The sequence below is a fragment of the Notothenia rossii genome, assembly GCF_949606895.1.
Source record: "Notothenia rossii genome assembly, chromosome: 6".
NCBI classification, from domain to species: Eukaryota; Metazoa; Chordata; class Actinopteri; order Perciformes; family Nototheniidae; genus Notothenia; species Notothenia rossii.
In genome coordinates, this window is record NC_136909.1 from 14,407,189 (window position 1) to 14,427,431 (window position 20,243).

At 41.4% G+C, this 20,243-nt stretch overlaps 2 protein-coding genes across 3 annotated transcripts in view; one reads left to right on the forward strand and one right to left on the reverse strand.

Moving 5' to 3' along the window:
* LOC307043562 (ras GTPase-activating protein 1-like) overlaps window positions 1-17,217 on the forward strand; it is a 35,175-nt gene extending 17,958 nt beyond the window's left edge. The window contains exons 2-26 of the mRNA XM_079688077.1: window positions 1,037-1,189; window positions 4,398-4,533; window positions 5,220-5,290; window positions 5,971-6,088; window positions 6,307-6,338; window positions 6,924-6,976; window positions 8,319-8,469; window positions 8,596-8,674; window positions 8,992-9,115; window positions 9,255-9,411; window positions 9,531-9,618; window positions 9,897-9,977; window positions 10,297-10,454; window positions 10,548-10,624; window positions 10,740-10,912; window positions 10,996-11,155; window positions 11,321-11,463; window positions 12,693-12,808; window positions 12,938-13,024; window positions 13,180-13,247; window positions 13,338-13,426; window positions 13,561-13,638; window positions 13,737-13,871; window positions 13,957-14,036; window positions 15,710-17,217. Of these exons, the coding sequence (XP_079544203.1) occupies window positions 1,037-1,189; window positions 4,398-4,533; window positions 5,220-5,290; window positions 5,971-6,088; window positions 6,307-6,338; window positions 6,924-6,976; window positions 8,319-8,469; window positions 8,596-8,674; window positions 8,992-9,115; window positions 9,255-9,411; window positions 9,531-9,618; window positions 9,897-9,977; window positions 10,297-10,454; window positions 10,548-10,624; window positions 10,740-10,912; window positions 10,996-11,155; window positions 11,321-11,463; window positions 12,693-12,808; window positions 12,938-13,024; window positions 13,180-13,247; window positions 13,338-13,426; window positions 13,561-13,638; window positions 13,737-13,871; window positions 13,957-14,036; window positions 15,710-15,758 (2,656 nt within the window). The 3' untranslated portion in view covers window positions 15,759-17,217. The remainder of the gene's footprint in view (window positions 1-1,036; window positions 1,190-4,397; window positions 4,534-5,219; window positions 5,291-5,970; window positions 6,089-6,306; window positions 6,339-6,923; window positions 6,977-8,318; window positions 8,470-8,595; window positions 8,675-8,991; window positions 9,116-9,254; window positions 9,412-9,530; window positions 9,619-9,896; window positions 9,978-10,296; window positions 10,455-10,547; window positions 10,625-10,739; window positions 10,913-10,995; window positions 11,156-11,320; window positions 11,464-12,692; window positions 12,809-12,937; window positions 13,025-13,179; window positions 13,248-13,337; window positions 13,427-13,560; window positions 13,639-13,736; window positions 13,872-13,956; window positions 14,037-15,709) is intronic.
* On the reverse strand, window positions 15,014-19,872 carry ccnh (cyclin H). Of its 2 annotated transcripts, none has more exons than XM_079688079.1 (10): window positions 19,671-19,872; window positions 19,421-19,545; window positions 19,213-19,335; window positions 19,063-19,136; window positions 18,155-18,368; window positions 17,891-18,054; window positions 17,682-17,752; window positions 17,480-17,543; window positions 15,305-15,368; window positions 15,014-15,221 (listed from the first exon to the last, which is right to left on the reverse strand). In XM_079688079.1, exons 2-10 carry the CDS (start codon window positions 19,535-19,537, stop codon window positions 15,195-15,197), a joined length of 918 nt encoding a protein of 305 aa, XP_079544205.1. In that variant the 5' UTR covers window positions 19,538-19,545; window positions 19,671-19,872; the 3' UTR covers window positions 15,014-15,194. The 2 variants fall into 2 exon arrangements, with proteins under 2 accessions (XP_079544205.1, XP_079544204.1); XM_079688078.1 differs by having other exon boundaries at window positions 17,480-17,585; window positions 19,671-19,870.
* Window positions 19,873-20,243: the final 371 nt, after the last annotated feature.

A 20,243-nucleotide genomic window follows, 5' to 3' on the forward strand; every position in this document is an offset into this window, starting at 1 on the left:
TGGTGTGTGCTGGAAACTCAAAAGTAAAAGCTTTTGGATATCCATTTTTTTAAGAATAGGCCTACATGAGAGATTCATGTCTAATTTTTATTTTATTTTCCACCTATCAATGTGTTGGATTGATCATTGACTTGTTGACTTACTGCCTTGCAAAACCTTTTCTGAAAATAAGGATTCAAAAATATGCGTGTATTAGGGCTGCACGATTTTGGGGAAAAATCTAATTGCGATTTTCCTGACAAATATTGCGATTCGATTTGCGATATTTGTTTTTAAGCGACCCAACAGAAGTTTATTGGAAAAAGCGGCCATATCTCCGGCTAGGAAGGTTGCATCGACATGCTCCCGTCTCTAGCACCCCCGCACCCCGAGCTACGAGTGAAAGAACTAAACTTACATGAAACTTCCGTTGGGTTGCTTTAAAGTCAAGCTTCAGTTTAAGATTCACCCTAGATGTGAAACATGTGATGGAGCATTACTAACCTGACTCAGATGGTTTGTTTCACCAAACCATCCAGGAAAGCTCCATTGGAAGCCATTTGGAAAGGGCAGGCACTTTCAAAAATACTTGGCAGGTGATTGGATCAATCTGTCTATCACCTTCTATCATGGGCCACTTCTGATTGGTTAACAATGGCTGGTACATGTGGAGCACAGCACTTCTGATTGGTGTGAATGACTGACACCCAAGAAAAAAAAAAAGTTTAAAAAAAGTTTTTAAAAATCGCAGGCTTTGCAATATTTGATAATCGAATCATTTCAAATCGCGATTTCGATTTAAAATTGATTAATCGTTCAGCCCTAGCGTATATGATTAAAGAAGACATATATTAAGAAGAACAAAAAAACAACTGGTTGAAGATCCATGTTTGTTAATGTATTGTTTTGTGATTGCTCTCTTATACAATTAAATGTTTGGTTATTTCTGAAAACACTTCTGTGGAAAAGAATTACGTGGTTCTATATCTTTAGAAAGATGTTTGATCTAAATTGTTTGTCGCCCGTCCTCTAATTCTTTCCTTCTGCTCTGTCTCAGGTGGTACCATGGCAAGCTAGACCGAAACATCGCTGAGGAGCGGCTGCGCCAGGCCCGGAGCCCCGGCAGCTACCTCATCAGGGAGAGCGACCGCCGGCCCGGTTCCTTCGTCCTGTCGTTCCTCAGCTTGACCAACGTGGTCAACCATTTCAGGTAAGGCAGCAAAAAGAACTCGGTCCTGTGTGAATCTGCAGCGAGAGCTTTCTTAAAAGCCTTAGGGAGAAGTGTCTTTTTATCCATTTACACATTCAGATGGTGGTTGCAAATCATTTAGCATGGTGGAAGTTTTCAACAGATTTAACCTGACCTGACTTGGCCTACACAATGCTTAAAAAGTGTGTATTTTTTATATCAATTCCTACTTTTATTTACTGCAACCAAAATTATTTCTTTAATACTTTATTTTGAATTACAAATAAAGCCAAGACATACACAATATACAGTAAGTAGGTACCCGAAGCCTTCACATGGCGTACAAGAGAAAAAAGAAAAGAAAAAACTTTGGGTATTCCATTGAGAATTCCTGAGAATAGTCTAAAGCTGCCAGTCGACAGCATCGTAGACATAAACAAAAAGGCCAAGGGTAACCCACTACCAAAAATAAATAAATAACTGGGGATGGATTGTCAAACATCAACAAAATTAAGAATTACGCAGTCTTTACAGAGTAAGTAAAATACAAGCATCTTTTTTCCATTTACACATTAAGGTGGTGGTTGCAAATAATTTAGCATGGTGGAAATTTTTCTCCAGAGATGTAACCTTGGCCAACACAATTGATTACAATGCTTTTTTATATGAATTCCTACTTTAATTTACTGCAAACCAAAATTATTCCAAACGTCTTTGAGGTGTTTTTAACATAATAACTATAGAAGCGTCATATAGTGAGTTTACCTGTTTAGCATGGTATCGCTGCAACTAAGAGGACTTTTTTGGGTAGAATACTTAACTGTATCTTGAATCTCTTTTCTCTATAGAGCCCTTTAAGTCGGTGACATAGAACACAATAGTTCATCTCACAAAAATCAGGCAGTCTGCCTCCCTCAAGTAGTGGATAAGAATAGGAGGACTACAGACGTTGTGTATTACCTGCTAACCTATAGGGCAGAAAGCCTCAGACACTGCAGTGAAAGATCAACCTCAAAGATGAGTCGATACTGAAGTGAGAATGTTGAGGTTTGGAAAGTGGTTTCCTGTGCAATGTCATTCCATTGTTGACCACATCAGCCTATTTTATCACTGTCATTTCATACAGATGTTTTTATATTGCATATCAACTTGGTCTGCATAAACCCATGTCTCTGTTTGCTTGTGTGTGTTATGCGGAAGAATTGTGTGCGTGGGTGGACCTGAAGTCAAAGAATGAAGACAGCAGACTTGTCTAGCAACAATACCCTACGCTACTCAACAGTCTTATAGCCAATAAAACAAATCAGATTACGCATTACAATCCGTCCTCTTCTTCAAGTGATATGTTTTAGTCAGTGTGCGAATACATTCACCCTGCAGCTGAAAACACACAGTAGATAAAGGACGAACAATCTGGCAACCTCTACCTCTGGCTTCCTTGTAGATTATTGCCCTAGCCCCACGGTGACGAAACGGGTCGTATCTGCTACAGTTCTCTGTCTTATAGACGGTTCGGCCACACGAGGCCGACAGGGAAACGCGGATAACTATAACGGTTCCCAAGGTGGGTAGATCTGCAGACGCAACGCTCTGGGGGACCAAACAGCCCTATACGATAATTTCCTGATAATGAAAAAACTGGCGGGCTGTCAGGAGAGGGGGCGGAAAAGAGAGACTCCGTATATTATTATTATTATTATATAGAGTCGTTATTCATTTGTTTTAAAGCTCAATAAATAACAAAGAAGACCTTTTGACCGGCACTTTTATAATTTTGTCCGGAAGATTTAAACTTTAACGGACATGTTGACCGGCGAAAAAAAATTCTAACGGAAACTCTGCCGCACGGTTCCCTCGTCCCTTGGAAGAGGCGGAGAGGTGGGTGTTTTTCAGCTGCTGGCTGACTACCGGAGAGATTTACAGCAGGAGAACAAGCTTGCCTCGGGAAGGGAGAAAAAAAGCCAGAGCCCTGCCTCTCCCCAACTCTGCTGCTAAATCCAGCGCGGAGAATAAACAGAAGGGCAACCATGGCAACCATGCATGCTCGGGAAGTCTTCTTCGCTGCTTTTGGTATATTTTGTGGCGGAGGTACAGCGCCACTTACAGGCCCGGCATATGTACTACAGCGTCTCCAGCGGGTCTAGCGGTCTCCTGTGGAAGGACACGTTTCTGGTGCCTATTGCGTGTGGATGGAAGACGTTTTTGATATCGAATTCTGTTCGTTTTCGTTTCCGTGTGGCTGGGGCCTGAATGTGATAAAGTGTACGTTTCAATAAGCAGAGAAACACATTTTGCATGTACAGGTTTCCAATATGTGTATTTCATACTAACTGTAAGCGCTTAGGGACATAATGCAGGCGTGTGATAGAAGATAATCTATTCGCCCATATCTGTCCAGGCCATTGTTTCAATTTTGGAAATTGAAATATCAATTTTTTCAAACATACCGCCCTTCATTGTGTAAAGGCATGTTTATATAGAATATGAAGGTTGTTTTATTTCTAAAGCTTGTTTCCTTTATGGTAGCACTCTTTAAAGACTGTTTCTGCTTTTGAGAAATCTCCGACAATTTCTCCAAAAAAAAGCACTTCTCTAATGAACTAACAATGACACCATCTCCTTCACTCTCATTGGTTTAGTGTTAACCCATGATGTCATTGAGGATGAATGAGGGAGCTACTGTAAGGGTAATCATGAACATAAGGTTAATTGCGTGACATTTACACTGCAAAGAGTCGATGTCTTTAGAAGCAGCAAATGAGTAATCGCACAAGTGCATTTATTATAAACCCTCAATCAGAGATCCACTCAGCTGATGAGCAGAGAATTAGGATTAGTGGCTCTGCGACAGGATGTGGTTTAGAGGAGTACTTTCATGAAACCATTGTAATCATTCCAAGTTATTTTCAGTCACAAATGACAAATAGCATTGTTGGATTAAACGGGAAAGCCTCTATCGCTCTCTTTTATCTCACTGTCTGAAATCCTCTTTAGACATATACTATCTATTTTCGGACGTTTAATGATTGTGGTACAGTTGCTGTTATATCTTTGATGTGCTATGTTCTATATGCAGTGCAGGAACAATAATGAAAAACAACTTTGACACAGCAGTCTAGAGAGATTATTTCACTGTCAAATAAATACAAGTTGAACATTTTATATTTCCCTCGCTGCTCGTGATTAAATAACCGCTGTCTTTTATCTTTGATGTGTTTTCTCTCAACAGGATAATTGCCATGTGTGGGGACTATTACATTGGTGGGCGGCGGTTCTCTTCTCTCTCAGACCTGATTGGTTACTACAGCTATGTGTCTTGCCTGCTAAAAGGAGAGAAACTGCTATCACCAGTGGCGCCCCCAGAGGTGAGACTGATTCCATGGCTGGGCGTATTCATTAATTAAAAATACTACATTTAATTAATTCTGGCATATTTAAAATGTTCCACCCTTCCCCTACAATATTTATACATATTTTCACTACTTCTTTGACACGATATAACTAGATTTTGGCTCTTTTTCCTCAATGTAGCTGTTTTTTAAATGAAATATTGCAATACCCCCTGTTTTAAGTACTAGATTAAGCGTGTTAGTGTCTTGTGTATTTTTAAATGGCACATGAAATAACTTTTTTAAGAGACCTACCAAAACTGAATCGAAATGTAAATGCCAAAAGCTGCAAAAACAGCAAGAAGTACTTTAACCTGATAAAATATTTCAGAGTTGAAAGATGAGTGGGGAATAATTACCATTTTAGTTGAAGTAAAGTCAACCTCAAGTCCTTTATTCAGCCACTTGCTCAATGTGCAAGGGATTATCCCCCCATCTTCCATATCCCCTTCTTCTTTCACCTTCAGGCAGTACTCGGAAGTGTTTAAAGCAAAGCACAAGCTAATGCTAATTACCTTTTTCAGCGGAGTGTGATCTCTCCCTGAGGGGGTTGTAGTAGAATACTTGAATTAGTGGAATAATTATGGGGTTTAACATGGATGTGGTTTCAGAAGGTCATGGTTAGAGTGAGAGTTTTATTCTTTGTGTGCATGTTTCCACAGCCTGTAGAAGACAGGAGGAGAGTCAGGGCCATACTTCCTTACACCAAAGTGCCAGATACTGATGAGATCAGGTAATTATCTTTGTCACTATGTAACTGTACATAAGAGACCTATTGTTAAACCTATAGTAGTACAACGTTTTCTCTTCTCTTATGTAAAAGTACTCATGATCCATGTCTAAGGGGATTTCATGGGCTTAAAAATATATCATTTGATGGTATTGCTCTCATTGAGCAGCCTAGTTCACTTAAATGTGTATTGGCATGTCACCGGCCTGCTTGTCTCCTCACAGCAGCCTGGAAAGCACATCATCTGACTTGTTAAAGAAAAGCAGTCTTGTCCCTGTTATTAAGCTGCAGTCGGCACACTTACTGATGACCCCAGCTATCCCTGATTTCCTAAATGTGATCAACATCTGTCTGAAGTCAACCTCAACCCTCTGTCTGCCAGCGAGGCCACTGGCTTAACCCAGTATTCAGACATGCAATATTTACCTCAAATGTTATAAGTCTGGGGAGACACCTGCTGGTAATGCTCTGGTATTACACTGGAAACTAAATAACTCGACTTGGCAGTTTCTTTCTCTCACGTTATACAGATAACAATGCTTTGAGATGGATTGAGGTTATAGCATAACAACCGATCGATAGCAGATTTTAAAGTGTGTTTCACTCATCTTTATTTTTCCTTTCTTCCTCCAATCTGTCATCCTTTTGTCTTAATGGCCATTTTGATTCAATGATATCTTCAGCTTCCTGAAAGGGGACATGTTTATTGTTCACAATGAACTGGATGATGGCTGGATGTGGGTGACCAATGTTCGGACAGAGGAGCAGGGCCTCATCGTGGAGGACCTGGTGGAAGAGGTGGTAAGTGCAGCTCAAGGTTTCAAATGTATTGCAAATTCAACTCAGTGCTTCAAAAGAAACATACCAGGTCATACCAGAGTGGCATTAGCAGAGCCCCATTGGTAGTGCTATGTTATATGCTTATACAAAATAACAGTCCATAGTCATCACAAACAATAAAGTTATTAGTCCTTTTGATTTTGGTTCATGACAAATCTCTGTTTCTGATATTCTTCTAGGGCCGGGAGGAGGATCCACATGAGGGAAAAGCGTAAGTTATTATATTCTGATTTCACTTTTCTCAGTGCTCAAAAAAGACCAATTGTATTTTGCTATATTTATACTTTTAAATAACATATCATTACAGGATAATATCCACCATGTGAGATCCGCCTTGTTGTTTGCCTGTATTCTCCCAACATGTTTTTGTTTTGTCATTTAGAAAAACATGACAGCACATTATTCACTGCACGTTTTTATTGTTTCCTAACCGACCATGTCCTTCAGCTTTAGCAAGTCTTAAAGTTTGACAGTTATTGATTCTACCCTGAGAGAGGATAGGAGCTCTAGATTAAAGTCTGGCCACATCTAAGCGTTTCCTTCTTTGAACCCTTTGCACAATAGATGGGACGTGAATGGGAGCTCGTATGTGTGTAGAGCCTAATTCATTATTTCATTCAGATTTAATGAAGTGAACATGAGATAGTCGTTTTACTTTGATGAAATCCCCCAACAGTGATGTCAGTATTTTAAGATGTGTGTTTAGAGATGGTGTTTGTGACGCTGGAGGCTCTACTGGAAGTCTGCATTTTGTTGACTAAACTACGTTTTGAATGTTATTGTATCTCTCAAACAGATGGTATCACGGAAAGATCACCAAGCAAGAGGCCTACAACCTGCTGATGACAGGTATCATTCCTCTCTGCCTTTCATTACCAAACATTATGAATCACTTGTGACAATATTGTGTTTTCTATTTGTCAGAAATGAGTTGTGAACGTCAAAGTCCACTTACAGTGGGGCAAAAAAGTATTTAGTCAGCCAACAATTGTGCAAGTTCTCCCACTTAAAAAGATGAGAGGCCTGTAATTTGCATCCTAGGTATACCTCAACTATGAGAGACAGAATGGGGGGAAAGAATCCAGGAAATCACATTGTCTGATTTTTAATGAATTTATTTGCAAATTATGTTGGAAAATAACTATTTGGTCAATAACAAACAAACAAGATTTCTGTCTCTCACAGACCTGTAACTTCTTCTTTAAGAGCCTCCTCTGTCCTCCACTTGTTAACTGTATTAATGGCACCTGTTTGAACTCGTTATCAGTATAAAAGACACCTGTCCACAACCTCAAACAGTCACACTCCAAACTCCACTATGGCCAAGACCAAAGAGCTGTCAAAGGACACCAGAAACAAAATTGTAGTACTTTTTTCTAGACGTGTTTGGAGGAGAAAGAATGCGGAGTTGCATCCAAAGAACACCATACCTACTGTGAAACATGGGGGTGGAAACATCATGCTTTGGGGCTGTTTTTCTGCAAAGGGACCAGGACGACTGATCCGTGTAAAGGAAAGAATGAATGGGGCTATGTATCGTGAGATTTTGAGTGACAACCTCCTTCCATCAGCAAGGGCATTGAAGATGAAACATGGCTGGGTCTTTCAGCATGACAATGATCCCAAACACACCGCCCGGGCAACGAAGGAGTGGCTTGGTAAGAAGCATTTCAAGGTCCTGGAGTGGCCTAGCCAGTCTCCAGATCTCAACCCCATAGAAAATCTTTGGAGGGAGTTGAAAGTCTGTGTTGCCCAGCGACAGCCCCAAAACATCACTGCTCTAGAGGAGATCTGCATGGAGGAATGGGCCAAAATACCAGCAACAGTGTGTGAAAACCTTGTGAAGACTTACAGAAAACGTTTGACCTGTCATTGCCAACAAAGGGTATATAACAAAGTATTGAGATGAACTTTTGTTATTGACCAAATATTTATTTTCTACCATAATTTGCACATAAATTCTTTAAAAATCAGACAATGTGATTTTCTGGATTTTTTTTCCCCCTCATGTTGTCTCTCATAGTTGAGGTATACCTAGGATGCAAATTACAGGCCTCTCATCTTTTTAAGTGGGAGAACTTGCACAATTGGTGGCTGACTAAATACTTTTTTGCCCCACTGTATCTAAATATTTAGCTGAGCAGCAGTAAAACCTTTCTCTCCCCCCCCCCCCCCCTCTCTCATTTCATAGTTGGCCAGGTGTGCAGTTTTCTGGTCCGACCGTCAGACAACACACCTGCGGACTACTCGCTCTTTTTTCGCACCAATGAAAACATCCAAAGGTTTAAGATCTCCCCCACCCCTAACAATCAGTACATGATGGGGGGGAGGTACTACAACAGGTACGTCCCGCATTGTGCCTGCCTCCAGCGGCCTTTACAACAGAATAATATGATATGCTGACATGCTGCATTTTGACTTGTGACTGAGGTGCTGCATCATGTGTTCTGTCGCTCTCCCATTGGCAGTGTTGGTGACATTATCGAGCATTACAAGAAAGAGCAGATTGTCGAGGGCTACAACCTGAAAGAGCCCGTTTCAGTGCAGGTACGTTCAAAGATTGAAATGATATGTATTCTTAATGGGGGATACATTTGAAAATGTAGGGGTGTTATGTGCTCTTAAATGCTCCTACCTTTTCTGCCATCCAAAGTATCCAAATATTGATCTCAGCACAGACCAGTGTGGGCAAAGAGTAAAAGTTGAACGCCACTGAACTGTAAATGTATATTCTGAAGAACAAATTGCATCAAACATTTTCGAGTTCATTTTATAGCACTTAAAGAAGTTAAAGCAAGGTAAGAGTGGAAGGGAATTGATATGATGGTTGTGTGATGGCTTGATTTGATTCCTTTTGACTGTAGAACCAAGAACAAGTTCTTTCTGACACAGTGGATGGGAGAGAGATTTATAACACTATCAGACGGAAAACAAAAGATGCTTTCTACAAAAACATTGTCAAGAAAGGCTACCTCCAGTTCAACAAAGGTATTTGTCACATCTGTGTTTGTATAGCCCATCAGTAGCTGCTTGTCATATCATCAGAAACATGACCCTGTCTCTTGTGGTCATGTCATTCAGGATCTACCATTATAATAACCGTATCTTTGGTTCCTCTCACCTTCAGGCAAAGGCAAACGATGGAAGAACCTTTACTTCATCCTGGAGGGGAACGATGCTCAGCTCATCTACTTTGAGAGCGAGAAGAGAGCAACCAAACCAAAAGGGCTGATCGACCTGAGCGTGTGCTCCGTGTACGGTGTGCATGACAGTCTGTTCGGCAGGTGAGGTGTCAGAATATTGTGCCCGGTCTAATTCAGTGACTTCGGCAAGCTATTTCTTAAAAATGAAACGACATAGAGAACAAAGTAATTAAATATATTCTCTTCCATTCCACCTACAGACCACACTGTTTCCAGATTGTTGTCCAGCACTTTAGTGAAGAACAGTACATATTCTACTTTGCGGGAGATGTCCCAGAGCAGGCACAGGTAAGGAACACTGCGCTAACATAGATGACTGTCTCAACTGACAGGGTAAAGAAATGTTCTGCACAAACTGCTGCTTTCTCAGAAACAGGAGGCCCCTGGACAGTGATGTTCAGTTGTGATGAAGACCTATATGTGTGAAAGAGAACCTGTTGTTTTATTTCTCATCAAACAAACGAGTACAAACGGGGTCAACAGTTTATAAGGTTGTGAGTTCTTAAGGAGACGGAACTTATTATCACTTTGTTTTCAAATGTTCTGACGGTGTTCTGTGTTTGCAGGATTGGATGAAATGCCTTCAAACTTTCTGCAGTAACTTGAGGAAAACCACTCAGCCGACCACCAACAAGAGGCTTAGACAGGTAAACATTACATCAATGTGTTCTCATATGCATAAAGCTAAGCGGTAGATGATCAAATACATCAAGCCAGTCGGAAGGTTTTCTAAATGAAGTGTGACAGAGCGTCTACATGATCAGAAATACCGTAAAGTTGAAAAGGCCCGGATTTGAATATCTGAAACAACTTCTTGCATTTATTAAAAAGTAACTGGTTGAACATATCTGGCTTGTAACACATTGAGCAAGTTATTATAAGGAAAGTCGTGATGCTGGTTAACTCCCACACTTAGCTCGACTCGCATTTGTTTGTTGTGTGTGCTAAATCTGGTTTCCCTCTCAGGTGAGCAGCCTGGTGCTGTATGTGGAGGAGGCCCACAAGCTGCCAGTGAAGTATTTCAACAGCCCGTACTGTAACATCTACCTGAACAGCGTCCAAGTGGCTAAAACACACCCGAGGGAGGGGCAGAACCCCGTCTTCACCGAGGAGTTCATCTTCGAGTGAGTCTGTCGAACTTGCTCAGAAGGAATCGTATCTCCATATATCTCTCCTCTTCTACAGATTTCTAAAATATATGTATCTTTTTGTTTCAGTGACTTGTCGAGTGAAATCAACAGTTTTGAAATCAGCCTGAGCAACAAAACAAAAAAGAGCAAAGAAAGTGACATCTGTAAGGACATTGTAAAAACCAATCTCTCTTAGTCTCCTCATGTTTTATATCACGACTGACATCCCCCCCCCCCCCCCCCCCCTCCTCACGCCTCCCCCTCTCTCTCCCGCCTCAGTGTTCATGCGCTGCCAGCTGAACCGCCTGCAGAAGGGCCAGATGATCGATGAGTGGTTCCCCCTCAGCTCCCACGTGCCTCTGAAGGGCATCGAGCCTGGCTCTCTGCGGGTGCGTGCCCGCTACTCCATGGAGAAGATCATGCCTGAAGAGGAGTATGCAGAGTTTAAAGAGGTCGGTAAACGCTTCTAACTTACCGTCTGCTTCTCTCCTCTGCTAGTCACTCCAAATGACAACCAAATCATTGTCCTCTGCAGATGATCTTGCAGAAAGAGTTCCACGTCATCTACGCTCTGGCCCATGTGTGTGGTCAGGACCGCACCTTATTAGCAAGCCTCCTTCTGCGGATCTTCAGACATGAGAAGGCTGAAGCCCCTCTACTCAGGACCCTCAATGACAGGGAGATCAGCATGGAGGGTAAGCCAAAAACACATACTGTATCTAATCAGTATTTGAATATGCAATACTTCAGTTTGAAAAGGCCTCAGAGTGGAGTGTTTCCCAGGGTTGGTCTTCATTGTTTTCCCTCATATGTACAGACATGTGTTCATACACTGGTATGACCTTGTGCACTCCTTCCAGATGAAGCCACAACACTGTTCAGAGCGACCACCCTTGCCAGCACGCTGATGGAGCAGTACATGAAGGCCACAGCCACACCGTTTGTTCACCACGCTCTCAAAGACACCATCCTCAAGATTATGGAGAGCAAGCAGTCCTGCGAGGTACAGACCTGATGGGGGGGGTTTCTTTCCTCAACACAGCAACACAAGTTGTAGGCTATTTCCCCCTGCTCTTATCTGTGGCATTGGGTTCATGACTTATCAGTGTAGTGGCTCTGCAAGAATGCGATGTACAGTAGATCAAAACAAAACAGTGACACAACATCAACATGGCTGAGGTCTGAAGGCTGGTATGTGAGTTCTTATTGAGTTCACATTGAAACAAAAGTCTAGTCAGTGCATTAATCATTTTTGTTCTCTTGTATTAAACAAATAAGAAATATGTGACCCGCTCTCTTGAAATCAGTCGCAACGGCTCATTTCAAAATAAACGTGGATATGCGTAAAAAACTATTTTTTCTGGGTTTGGGTGTTTTGTTTGATCTTAAATAAACAAATTCTTGGCTTTGAGAATATGAAACTTTTATTTCCAAAATCACACGATAAATACATGTTTGAAGCTTGTAAAGGGAAGAAGACAGCTCTCACTCGCCACTCTGCTCTTCCGCAGTGCCGCCCCCCCCCCCCTCCCTCTGCTGAAAGTTTTCATCTGGTTTCAAATAAACAAAGTCTTGGCTTTCAGAATATTAAACTTGTTTCGGCAAATTCAGATGATCAATACAACTTTGAAGCTTTTAACGGCATAATTACTTGGAGAACGGAGTAACTTTGAGTCACAGCAGGCATAACAACAGCCGGTGGTTCTCGTGAGTGTTTTCCCCGGGAAACAAACACAATACACACAAACGCAAAATGACACAAACACACACACACACACACACTCGCGAGCTTCCCCCAGACCAGCAATCCAAATGAAAATATTTTCCCTCCGTTGTATTTTGATCATTTGCTAATAACCAATCAGATCGATGGATTCCAGAGAAGAGGAAACTTTGAAGGCCTTTTTCTCAAAAATGATGACTCGGTGATAGTCATTATATAATGTGACATATTTTGCTTCATATTTGAAGCACAACAACAATCCTGATATCATTAGAAAGCTAGGAATCTCCTCTTTCCAGCAGTATATATATACAACTCAAAATGTGTCTTCGGGTCAATGCGACTGATTTCGATAGAGCAGGTCACATATCACAAATGTCTTTACTAGTGGCTGAGGACATTTTTTTTTTTGAATTGTATCTTATCTCATGGTTTACGATCATGCATTGTGAATTTGAATGTATTTCTCCTAATGATTCCGTTTCTGTCTCCCTGTCTTTGCCTTCTAGCTGAACCCCTCCAAACTGGAAAAGAACGAGGACGTGAACCTGAACCTGTCTCATCTGCTGAACATCCTGTCGGAGCTGGTGGAGAAGATCTTCATGGCCGCTGAGATCTTACCACCGTAAGAACAAACCGTCATATACTCACACAGTGGTGTCGTGGTTTTGCCGGTGTTCAAACAGAAATACAAGCTCAAAGGTCTAATGAACACATATAATAAGTCATTGTCTCTCTGTGATGACCCGTCCAGGACTTTGAGGTTCATCTACGGCTGTCTGCAGAAGTCTGTGCAGCAGAAATGGCCCGCGAACACCACCATGCGGACGAGAGTTGTAAGGTAAAGAAACACGAATGCTCAAAACCCACTTTGTTTGAGAGTTCAAAGCTTTGAATGTGTCTTTCATCCGTGTTTGCTGAGGACTTTAAATGTATGCATGTTATTTAGTGCTTGATTTTATTCAGTCTATTTTACTTCCTCCATTCTCCTCCCAGTGGCTTTGTCTTTCTAAGACTGATCTGTCCGGCCATCCTCAACCCCAGACTGTTTAACATCATTTCTGGTGAGCATCAGCCGAAAAGCACATGTTCCCCTTCTGCTTGTTGTACCACATGTTACAATGTGTGTTGAATACTACCCTCTCTTCTTGCAGACCCTCCATCCTCAGCAGCAGGCAGGACCCTCACACTGATAGCTAAATCTGTTCAGAACCTGGCCAACCTGGTTGAATTTGGTGCTAAGGTGTGGATTATGTACTTAAAGCAACAGCATGCAGTATAAATCTATATTTAATGCAGTAGCTAAATAGTTCTATGAAATAGTTTTTTATGTCTGATGTAAGTTATAATTGACTGGTTCTGATTTTCCTCAAACAGGAACCCTATATGGAGGGTGTGAACCCTTTCATCAAAAACAACAAACACAGGATGATCATGTTTCTGGATGAGTTGGGGGTGAGCTTTGTGATGAGATAATCTGATATTCTTCTTGAGAGCCCTGACTCACAACTTTACTTCACAAGCCTAGAACTTTTTTCCCATTGTGTTTGTAGAACGTCCCTGAACTCCCTGAAGCCACAGAGCACTTTAGGACGGAGCTGTCCAGGGACCTGGCTGCGCTGCATGAGTTGTGCGTCACACACTCAGACGAGCTGCGGACACTGAGCAACGAGAGGGGAGCGCAGCAGGTCAGATTGATGAGATTCACACAGGAGAACACGGCAGCCATGTTTCAGAAGGGATGTATCTAACTCCTGCTTCCTCTCTCTGCAGCATGTGTTGAAAAAGCTGCTGGCCATCACAGAGCTCCTCCAGCAGAAGCAGGCTCAGTATGCCATGTCCAACAGCAACAGGTAGTACAGCACTCCTCTCTCCTCCATCTCTCCCATCCTCCGTCAAGTCTCCTCCACCGGACCGCAGCGCAGAGACCTAGCATGCTCTACCCTCATCACCATGGCAACCCCTCCATCATGTCCTCCTCCAATAGTCCCGCCCATCCCCACCCACCATCTTGTCCCGTTCACCACAAGAGAGCTATGCAACAGCAGCGGAGTACAAAGCCGATGCAGTACTTTAAAAAAAAAAAAACTCAAAAAAAAAAAAAACTTGCACCAGTGACTGACAGCTACATCCACAGGAATCAAAACTTTTAAACTGTGCTCAAAATTCTGACTTGGGTACATTTCATTCCCTTCATCACAAGGGCCAAATAGAGATTTCCAGAGTTTCGTTGTACCCACAGCACAGGTTGCCAAAGTGTGTCCCCCACTTCCTGCTCGGTATGAGCTAACTGACATGAAGAAGCTAGTTCTCTGTCCCCCTTTCTTGTAACTGGATTATGAGCGATTATGCTTTTTATACTGTAATTGACTGATTTATTTTAAGGTTGTGACAATATCCGCTAAGTGCTGAAACTAGCATTTGTCTATTTTGTTCTTTTTTCTTTCTTTCTTTTCTAGATTGGAACAAAGTCTTTCAGAAAGTATGGTTATTTTATATTAAGAATAAATTCTCTTGCTGGAATCATGAGTATATAAGACAGATGAACTGAATTTTTTTTTTCCTTCCGATTGTATCAGCTACTTTTCGATGATTTGGTAAAGTCTTTATTGACACTTCTCAATGCCAGACAAAACACATAATCAGAGATGCCAAGTAAAATAAAAGTGTTTACAGCAGTAATTTGTTTTGAATAGTACAGACTGTATCAGACATGCATGCACTTATTAAACAGTTTTTGTAAAGTAGATAATGGAGTCATTCATTGTCCCCTGACCAAGGTGGAGAAACATTTGCACGCAGTGGATTGGTTACGAACAAAGACACGCAATGTAGAAAAATATCTTTATTCTTACTGCGGAACAAAGGCAAACCCAAGTTTCTACACACTGTAGAAAAAGTAAAATAAGATGCAAACTTCATCGTGTTTTCGCTTGTTCTTCCAACCTTGACAGTTAAATACTGGAACTACTATAACAACTTTAAATCAAAAGCCAAGTTGGGGTAAATGCTCATGACATGTCTTCGTCACTCATAATCTGCAATGAAAAAAAAAGAAGCCATTTTAGAAAGATTTACAATGAGCTGTCAGAATTCTCCCTTCAATGCAGAACGGTCTCACCTCCTCTGTTAAACGTGGTTCTTTTGCTACATGGCCATCTTCTTCATATCCTCTCTTCCGTTTGCTGCGATACAAAAAGGTAGTTTTAATAAGAGCAGTTAAATAAAGCAGGGTTACGGTTTCTAAATGTCAAATCAGAAGTTATCTTTGCAAGCTGTAATTGTTGGTGAACTCTTGTTTCTTACATTTGTGACCAACCCCTTCAAATCCATGTTCAACACCCATTTAGGTGAATAATGTAGCATGTAGTTTCCCCCTATAGCTTCATGATCATCATAAGTACTTTCCAATGTCTCTTCATTTTCATTTAGACTAGTAGTAGACACACGCCTGGTAGCATTTTAGTACACAGAAGTGATTCTCCAAGCGTGTGCCTTTCACAAACGTGTCCACTTTATCTTACAGGACAGAGTGCACCATCATGTCACTGGCTGCTGCCATCCAGGTAATGTGAGTTTGACAGATTTCCACCAGAGAATCAAAGTGTGGTAGTCAGACCACACCGCCAGCCAAAGCCAGGCCTCGTCCCATGAGGTGCCCGACCGAAGACTTAAAGTCAGTTTGTATTTATAAAGCATGTGGCCTAGATCCCTAGCAGTTCTAACGCAATATGGCTGTTCTCCACGGGAAGACACTTGCTGCACATCTGAATACTGTCCTTCCAAAGCCCTTCCCAAATGCTTCAGACACCGACATGTGTGTTGAACTGATTTACATTTTGACAAGAAGCCTTGTCGCTTGAGACCTTTTCGAAAAGATGATTTCTGTGAAGATGGACCTGAGATACAGTCAACTGCAAAATGTGTGAACTTCTTTTATCCTGGTATGCCTGCCACTCCCTCCGTTTGACTGGTTAACATGGTTGGTGATTGACATGGAAACCAGACAAACGTGGCACCCTGCTCTGCCACTCCTTTTTTTTTTTTTTTTTGGAGGGAAGCTTCGAGGAAACGGGGGAGGCAATCCAAAGCATTGAACTAGCGTTTTCTGCCGTCATCAGGGAATTTAAACACAGCACCTCTCTCCAAGACGACACAAGCCTTAACTCCCTTTCTACTCACCATCTGCCCACCGTGCCACGTGATTTTATGACGAGCTCTTCCTTCATAAACGTCCACCATCTTTGTGTGAGCTACCACGCAGCACTGGAACCACTTGTTACATTTTTTTTTTTTTATATGCTGCTTTGTTTGTTGATATTGTTTCCTTAGGCTTGTATAGAAGTAAACGGTGTTTGTGTATGATCTAGCTGAACAATAGTCTAGGAGATCTCTGTGTCCTGTGCATGTGTTAACCCTGATGGGATCCTGCTTTAGTGTGTGGGCCTACATATATGCTGCTCTAACAAACATCACCTGAACTCCCGCTAAGCCTTGGGGTGTGAACAAAAGCTTTCATGCATTTGCAGTCTCTCTTTCTCTCCCGCCATCCCCGGTGGCGTTTCAGTACACCTGTCTGCACCGATAGATTCATCCTGAGAAGTCATGCCATGCACAGATTTATCAACTTCAAAGTCATGGAGGGTTGGCCTTGTGTGCCTCCTGATGATTCACGCAGCTGCAGAGTCTGAATCTGTGCCTGTCATAGCTAAAGAGTTTACCAAACTGTTTACTGTAGTTGCACTTAATGATACCACGGACCTCACCAACCTCACCAAGTGTTAACAGACAGCCGGCGACAGATAACTGAGCCTAAAAGTCTCCTCATCAGCGATACCAATATCAAATGTACTACATGGTATAGATGATGTAGGTAGGAATGTGGCGTGCTGTTGTACTTCCTTTCTGTATTTCATACAGCTGATGATGTGTTCCTTTTTATTTTTCTACCTGATACTGAACCTTGAACCTTTTGCATCTTAGATACGACAACCTGGCTAAAATAAAACTGTTACTATGTATGACAATGAGAAACTTGAGTTGTTTACTTTGGTGTGGCGGAATACAAATTACGTTGGTGTTTACAAAACAGTCCTATTTAGTACGCCTAAACTAGAAAAGGTGCCCAAATTACACTAATGTTAATTAGGACTATATAAAAAAAAAAATATTTTTGAAACTCCACAATAAAATCACCTTTTCTGGCTTTTAAAATGTAGCAGGGTATAGTGTGATATTAGATTCTCTCCGTATTAGCAATCTCTCTAAACACGAGCAGTTGACTTCATCTACTTACTTGCTTGAAGTGGCAAATTCAGCATGAATCCTCTCCAACTTCTTTTTGTAAGTATTCACCTCCTCTGGTTTGGGAAGTTCATACTTATTGAGGATGGTTTTCATCCCTGAATGAACACAGATAAACTTCACATGAATCTCCGCTAAAACGTGGCTCAATATCGCCATCCTGTGGTTTCACGTTGAAGGTGCGGCTCACTCACGTCTCATGGATTCATACATCTTTGAGAGAGTCTCCTTTTCCTCTTTCATCCCCAAACACTCATTGAGGTAGCTGTGCATTTGGGACAAACAAACAAAACAATGTTTTACCATTTAATCATTCTGGCAGAACATTTTCCTTTTAATTGCTAAACAAACCTCATCATGTTAGCTTAGCATTGTTATGAAATGAACAAGTCCAACAACCCACCTCTCCATGCTGAGACCGGCTCTGGAGGCGCTGTTCAGAATGGCTGTTAGAGCGATCTGAGAGGGGGGGAACAGCAGTCCTGCATCTGTAATGGTCGCCTGTGTCAGAAAGTCATCCGCACTCTTCCTCAGTGACTCTGGGTTCTCTAGCGTTGGGTATCTTGTCTGATGGAGGAAATACATTACAATTACAACATATATTGATACAGGACACATACTCAGCTAGATTAGAATAACATATGATGATCTCCAAGGATCGATCTACCTTGAGGTCGATGAGCAGACCCTCCATGGGTCTGTAGGGGTTGTGGACCACCAGGTGAAACTTGAGTTGTTGGATCAGCAGAAGCTCAAACTCCAGGATCTGCTCCAGAACCCTTTCCTGCCCGGCCGGGGTCTCCTGCAGAAGGTTGCCCACAAACTGGGTGCTGGACACGTTGAACTCATCCACTTTACAGGACAGGTATGCACACGTCAGCCTGAAACAGGGAGGTGAGTTTGTAACAGGTTGTGTACACTGGTAATAAAAAAAAGGCTGAACTAAAGGCTTATTAGCAGTTTTGGTGAATTTAAACAATAGTTGGATGGCAAGTCAAAAGTTATAATTGTTATACAAAACTCAAGAATTCCTAAACGTATAGCTAAATAAAGGAAGATGTTATACACTTGATATAACATTGATTGGAAGTTGGAACCTAGATTGATACGTAAGAATTAACTCAATAAGTAGTGTTATGCCATCTAACATTCACTCGACACATCTTAAGCAAATTATTTTCCTACGTAAGTTGGACTCAAACCTCAGAAGCTATGTTTTTAAATGTTGCATTAATACATACGTACTTTCCTCAATATTATCCAGGCCAGTTAGCCAGTCAATAGGAAGACTGCACTATTGTGTTTTTAAACCAAATTTCAGATGTGCAATGCATAAACTACAGGGAACTGGCCCACCAAATATACACACTCACTTAAAATTACTAATATAAACTAAAAGCACAGATAATAGGTTGCTAAGATGAGATATATGTTCCAAATGACATTACTTCCATAATTTAAAACACAACTGGAAGCCATTTTGTGTTGTATCCTATGCTTAACTAACAAGTAGAGGAACTAATTGGTCATGGAAGATTTGGAAAGGCTTGCTTATATAATTTTAAACATACTCACATTATTATCCGAGGATGGTACTCCATGATGGAGTTGAACAGGTAGAATCTCCTGAAGTACATGATGGCTGTACCCTGCACAGGTGAGAGACACACGGGTCAGATATCTACATATTTCAACCACAAAGATAATGAGAAATCCCACACATACCACAACAGACTTGGGCATTGCAGGCTTGAAAGCGTTGCAGAAGTCCATCATCCTCCTCTCATAGTGTCGGAATAAAACGTCCTCCTCGTGTCGCTCCATGAACGAGGACTCACTCAGACCAGGCTGATTCACAGAGGCGCGAGGAGGTTAAGTAAACTGTCACACATTGTCTTAATTTATGTATTATTTGGTTTTATGTACTTCTTACCTTCCCACTTTCCAGTATCTTGTTACGGAACTTCAGGTTGGCCTTGCATCTCTTCTGCTCAATCTCGTCTTCATTTTTCCATATCCAGTATTTCCCCTGTGAACTGTTGTGGAACATGGCTGCTTCTGCAAGAAAATTGGAAAGCAAAAATGTCAAAAATAAAGTCGAAGAAAACAACATTGATAGAAATTAAAAGTTAACGTAGCTGCTCAAAGTGTTACAGGTTTTGCGCTAACATCAATTAACTTACTTTATTTGTGTCTAGTCCATTCAAAACTGGGTAGTGTTGACGAAGAAAATTATGTAGTGAAGAAGGAGGTAGCTGTGTACAAACAGCCTCTTTAATTCCTCGTAAAACTTCAAATTCACTATATAAAAAAATACAAACACTAGCAATAATAAAACTGCTGCACGTCGCCACTCTCTTACGTCAGCGTTGTCCCTTTTTGATGACGTGCTGCTACCGTAATGTAGGATAAAAGTGCGCATATAAAATGTTTATCAGTAGCTTGCTCTCCCTCCCTCTTATCTCTCTCTCTCTCACACACACACACACACACACACACACACACACACACACACACACACACACACACACACACACACACGCACACACACACACACACACTTTAACAATCACACATTTGTTTTCTTTTTAGGCTTAAAGAGGTAGCCTTTCTCACATCAGCTGTTTACCTATGCGTTTATAGCAGGTTTATAGTTGTGGCTAGTGTTTAATTGGAAAACCATATTAATATAGCCTGAAAATGACAATGTATTCAAAACTTGTATAAGCCCAAATCTATCTTTTATCAAAACACGA

Excerpts from the sequence above, each read along its gene's own strand:
- ccnh (XM_079688078.1), bottom strand. The coding sequence starts at position 19,537 with ATGTTCCACAACAGTTCACAGGGGAAATACTGGATATGGAAAAATGAA. Across the intron at positions 17,753-17,890 it reads GCCGGTCTCAGCATGGAGAG|CTACCTCAATGAGTGTTTGG; the intron begins GTGGGTTGTTGG and ends CCAAATGCACAG. Across the intron at positions 17,586-17,681 it reads GATGTATGAATCCATGAGAC|GGATGAAAACCATCCTCAAT; the intron begins GTGAGTGAGCCG and ends GTGTTCATTCAG.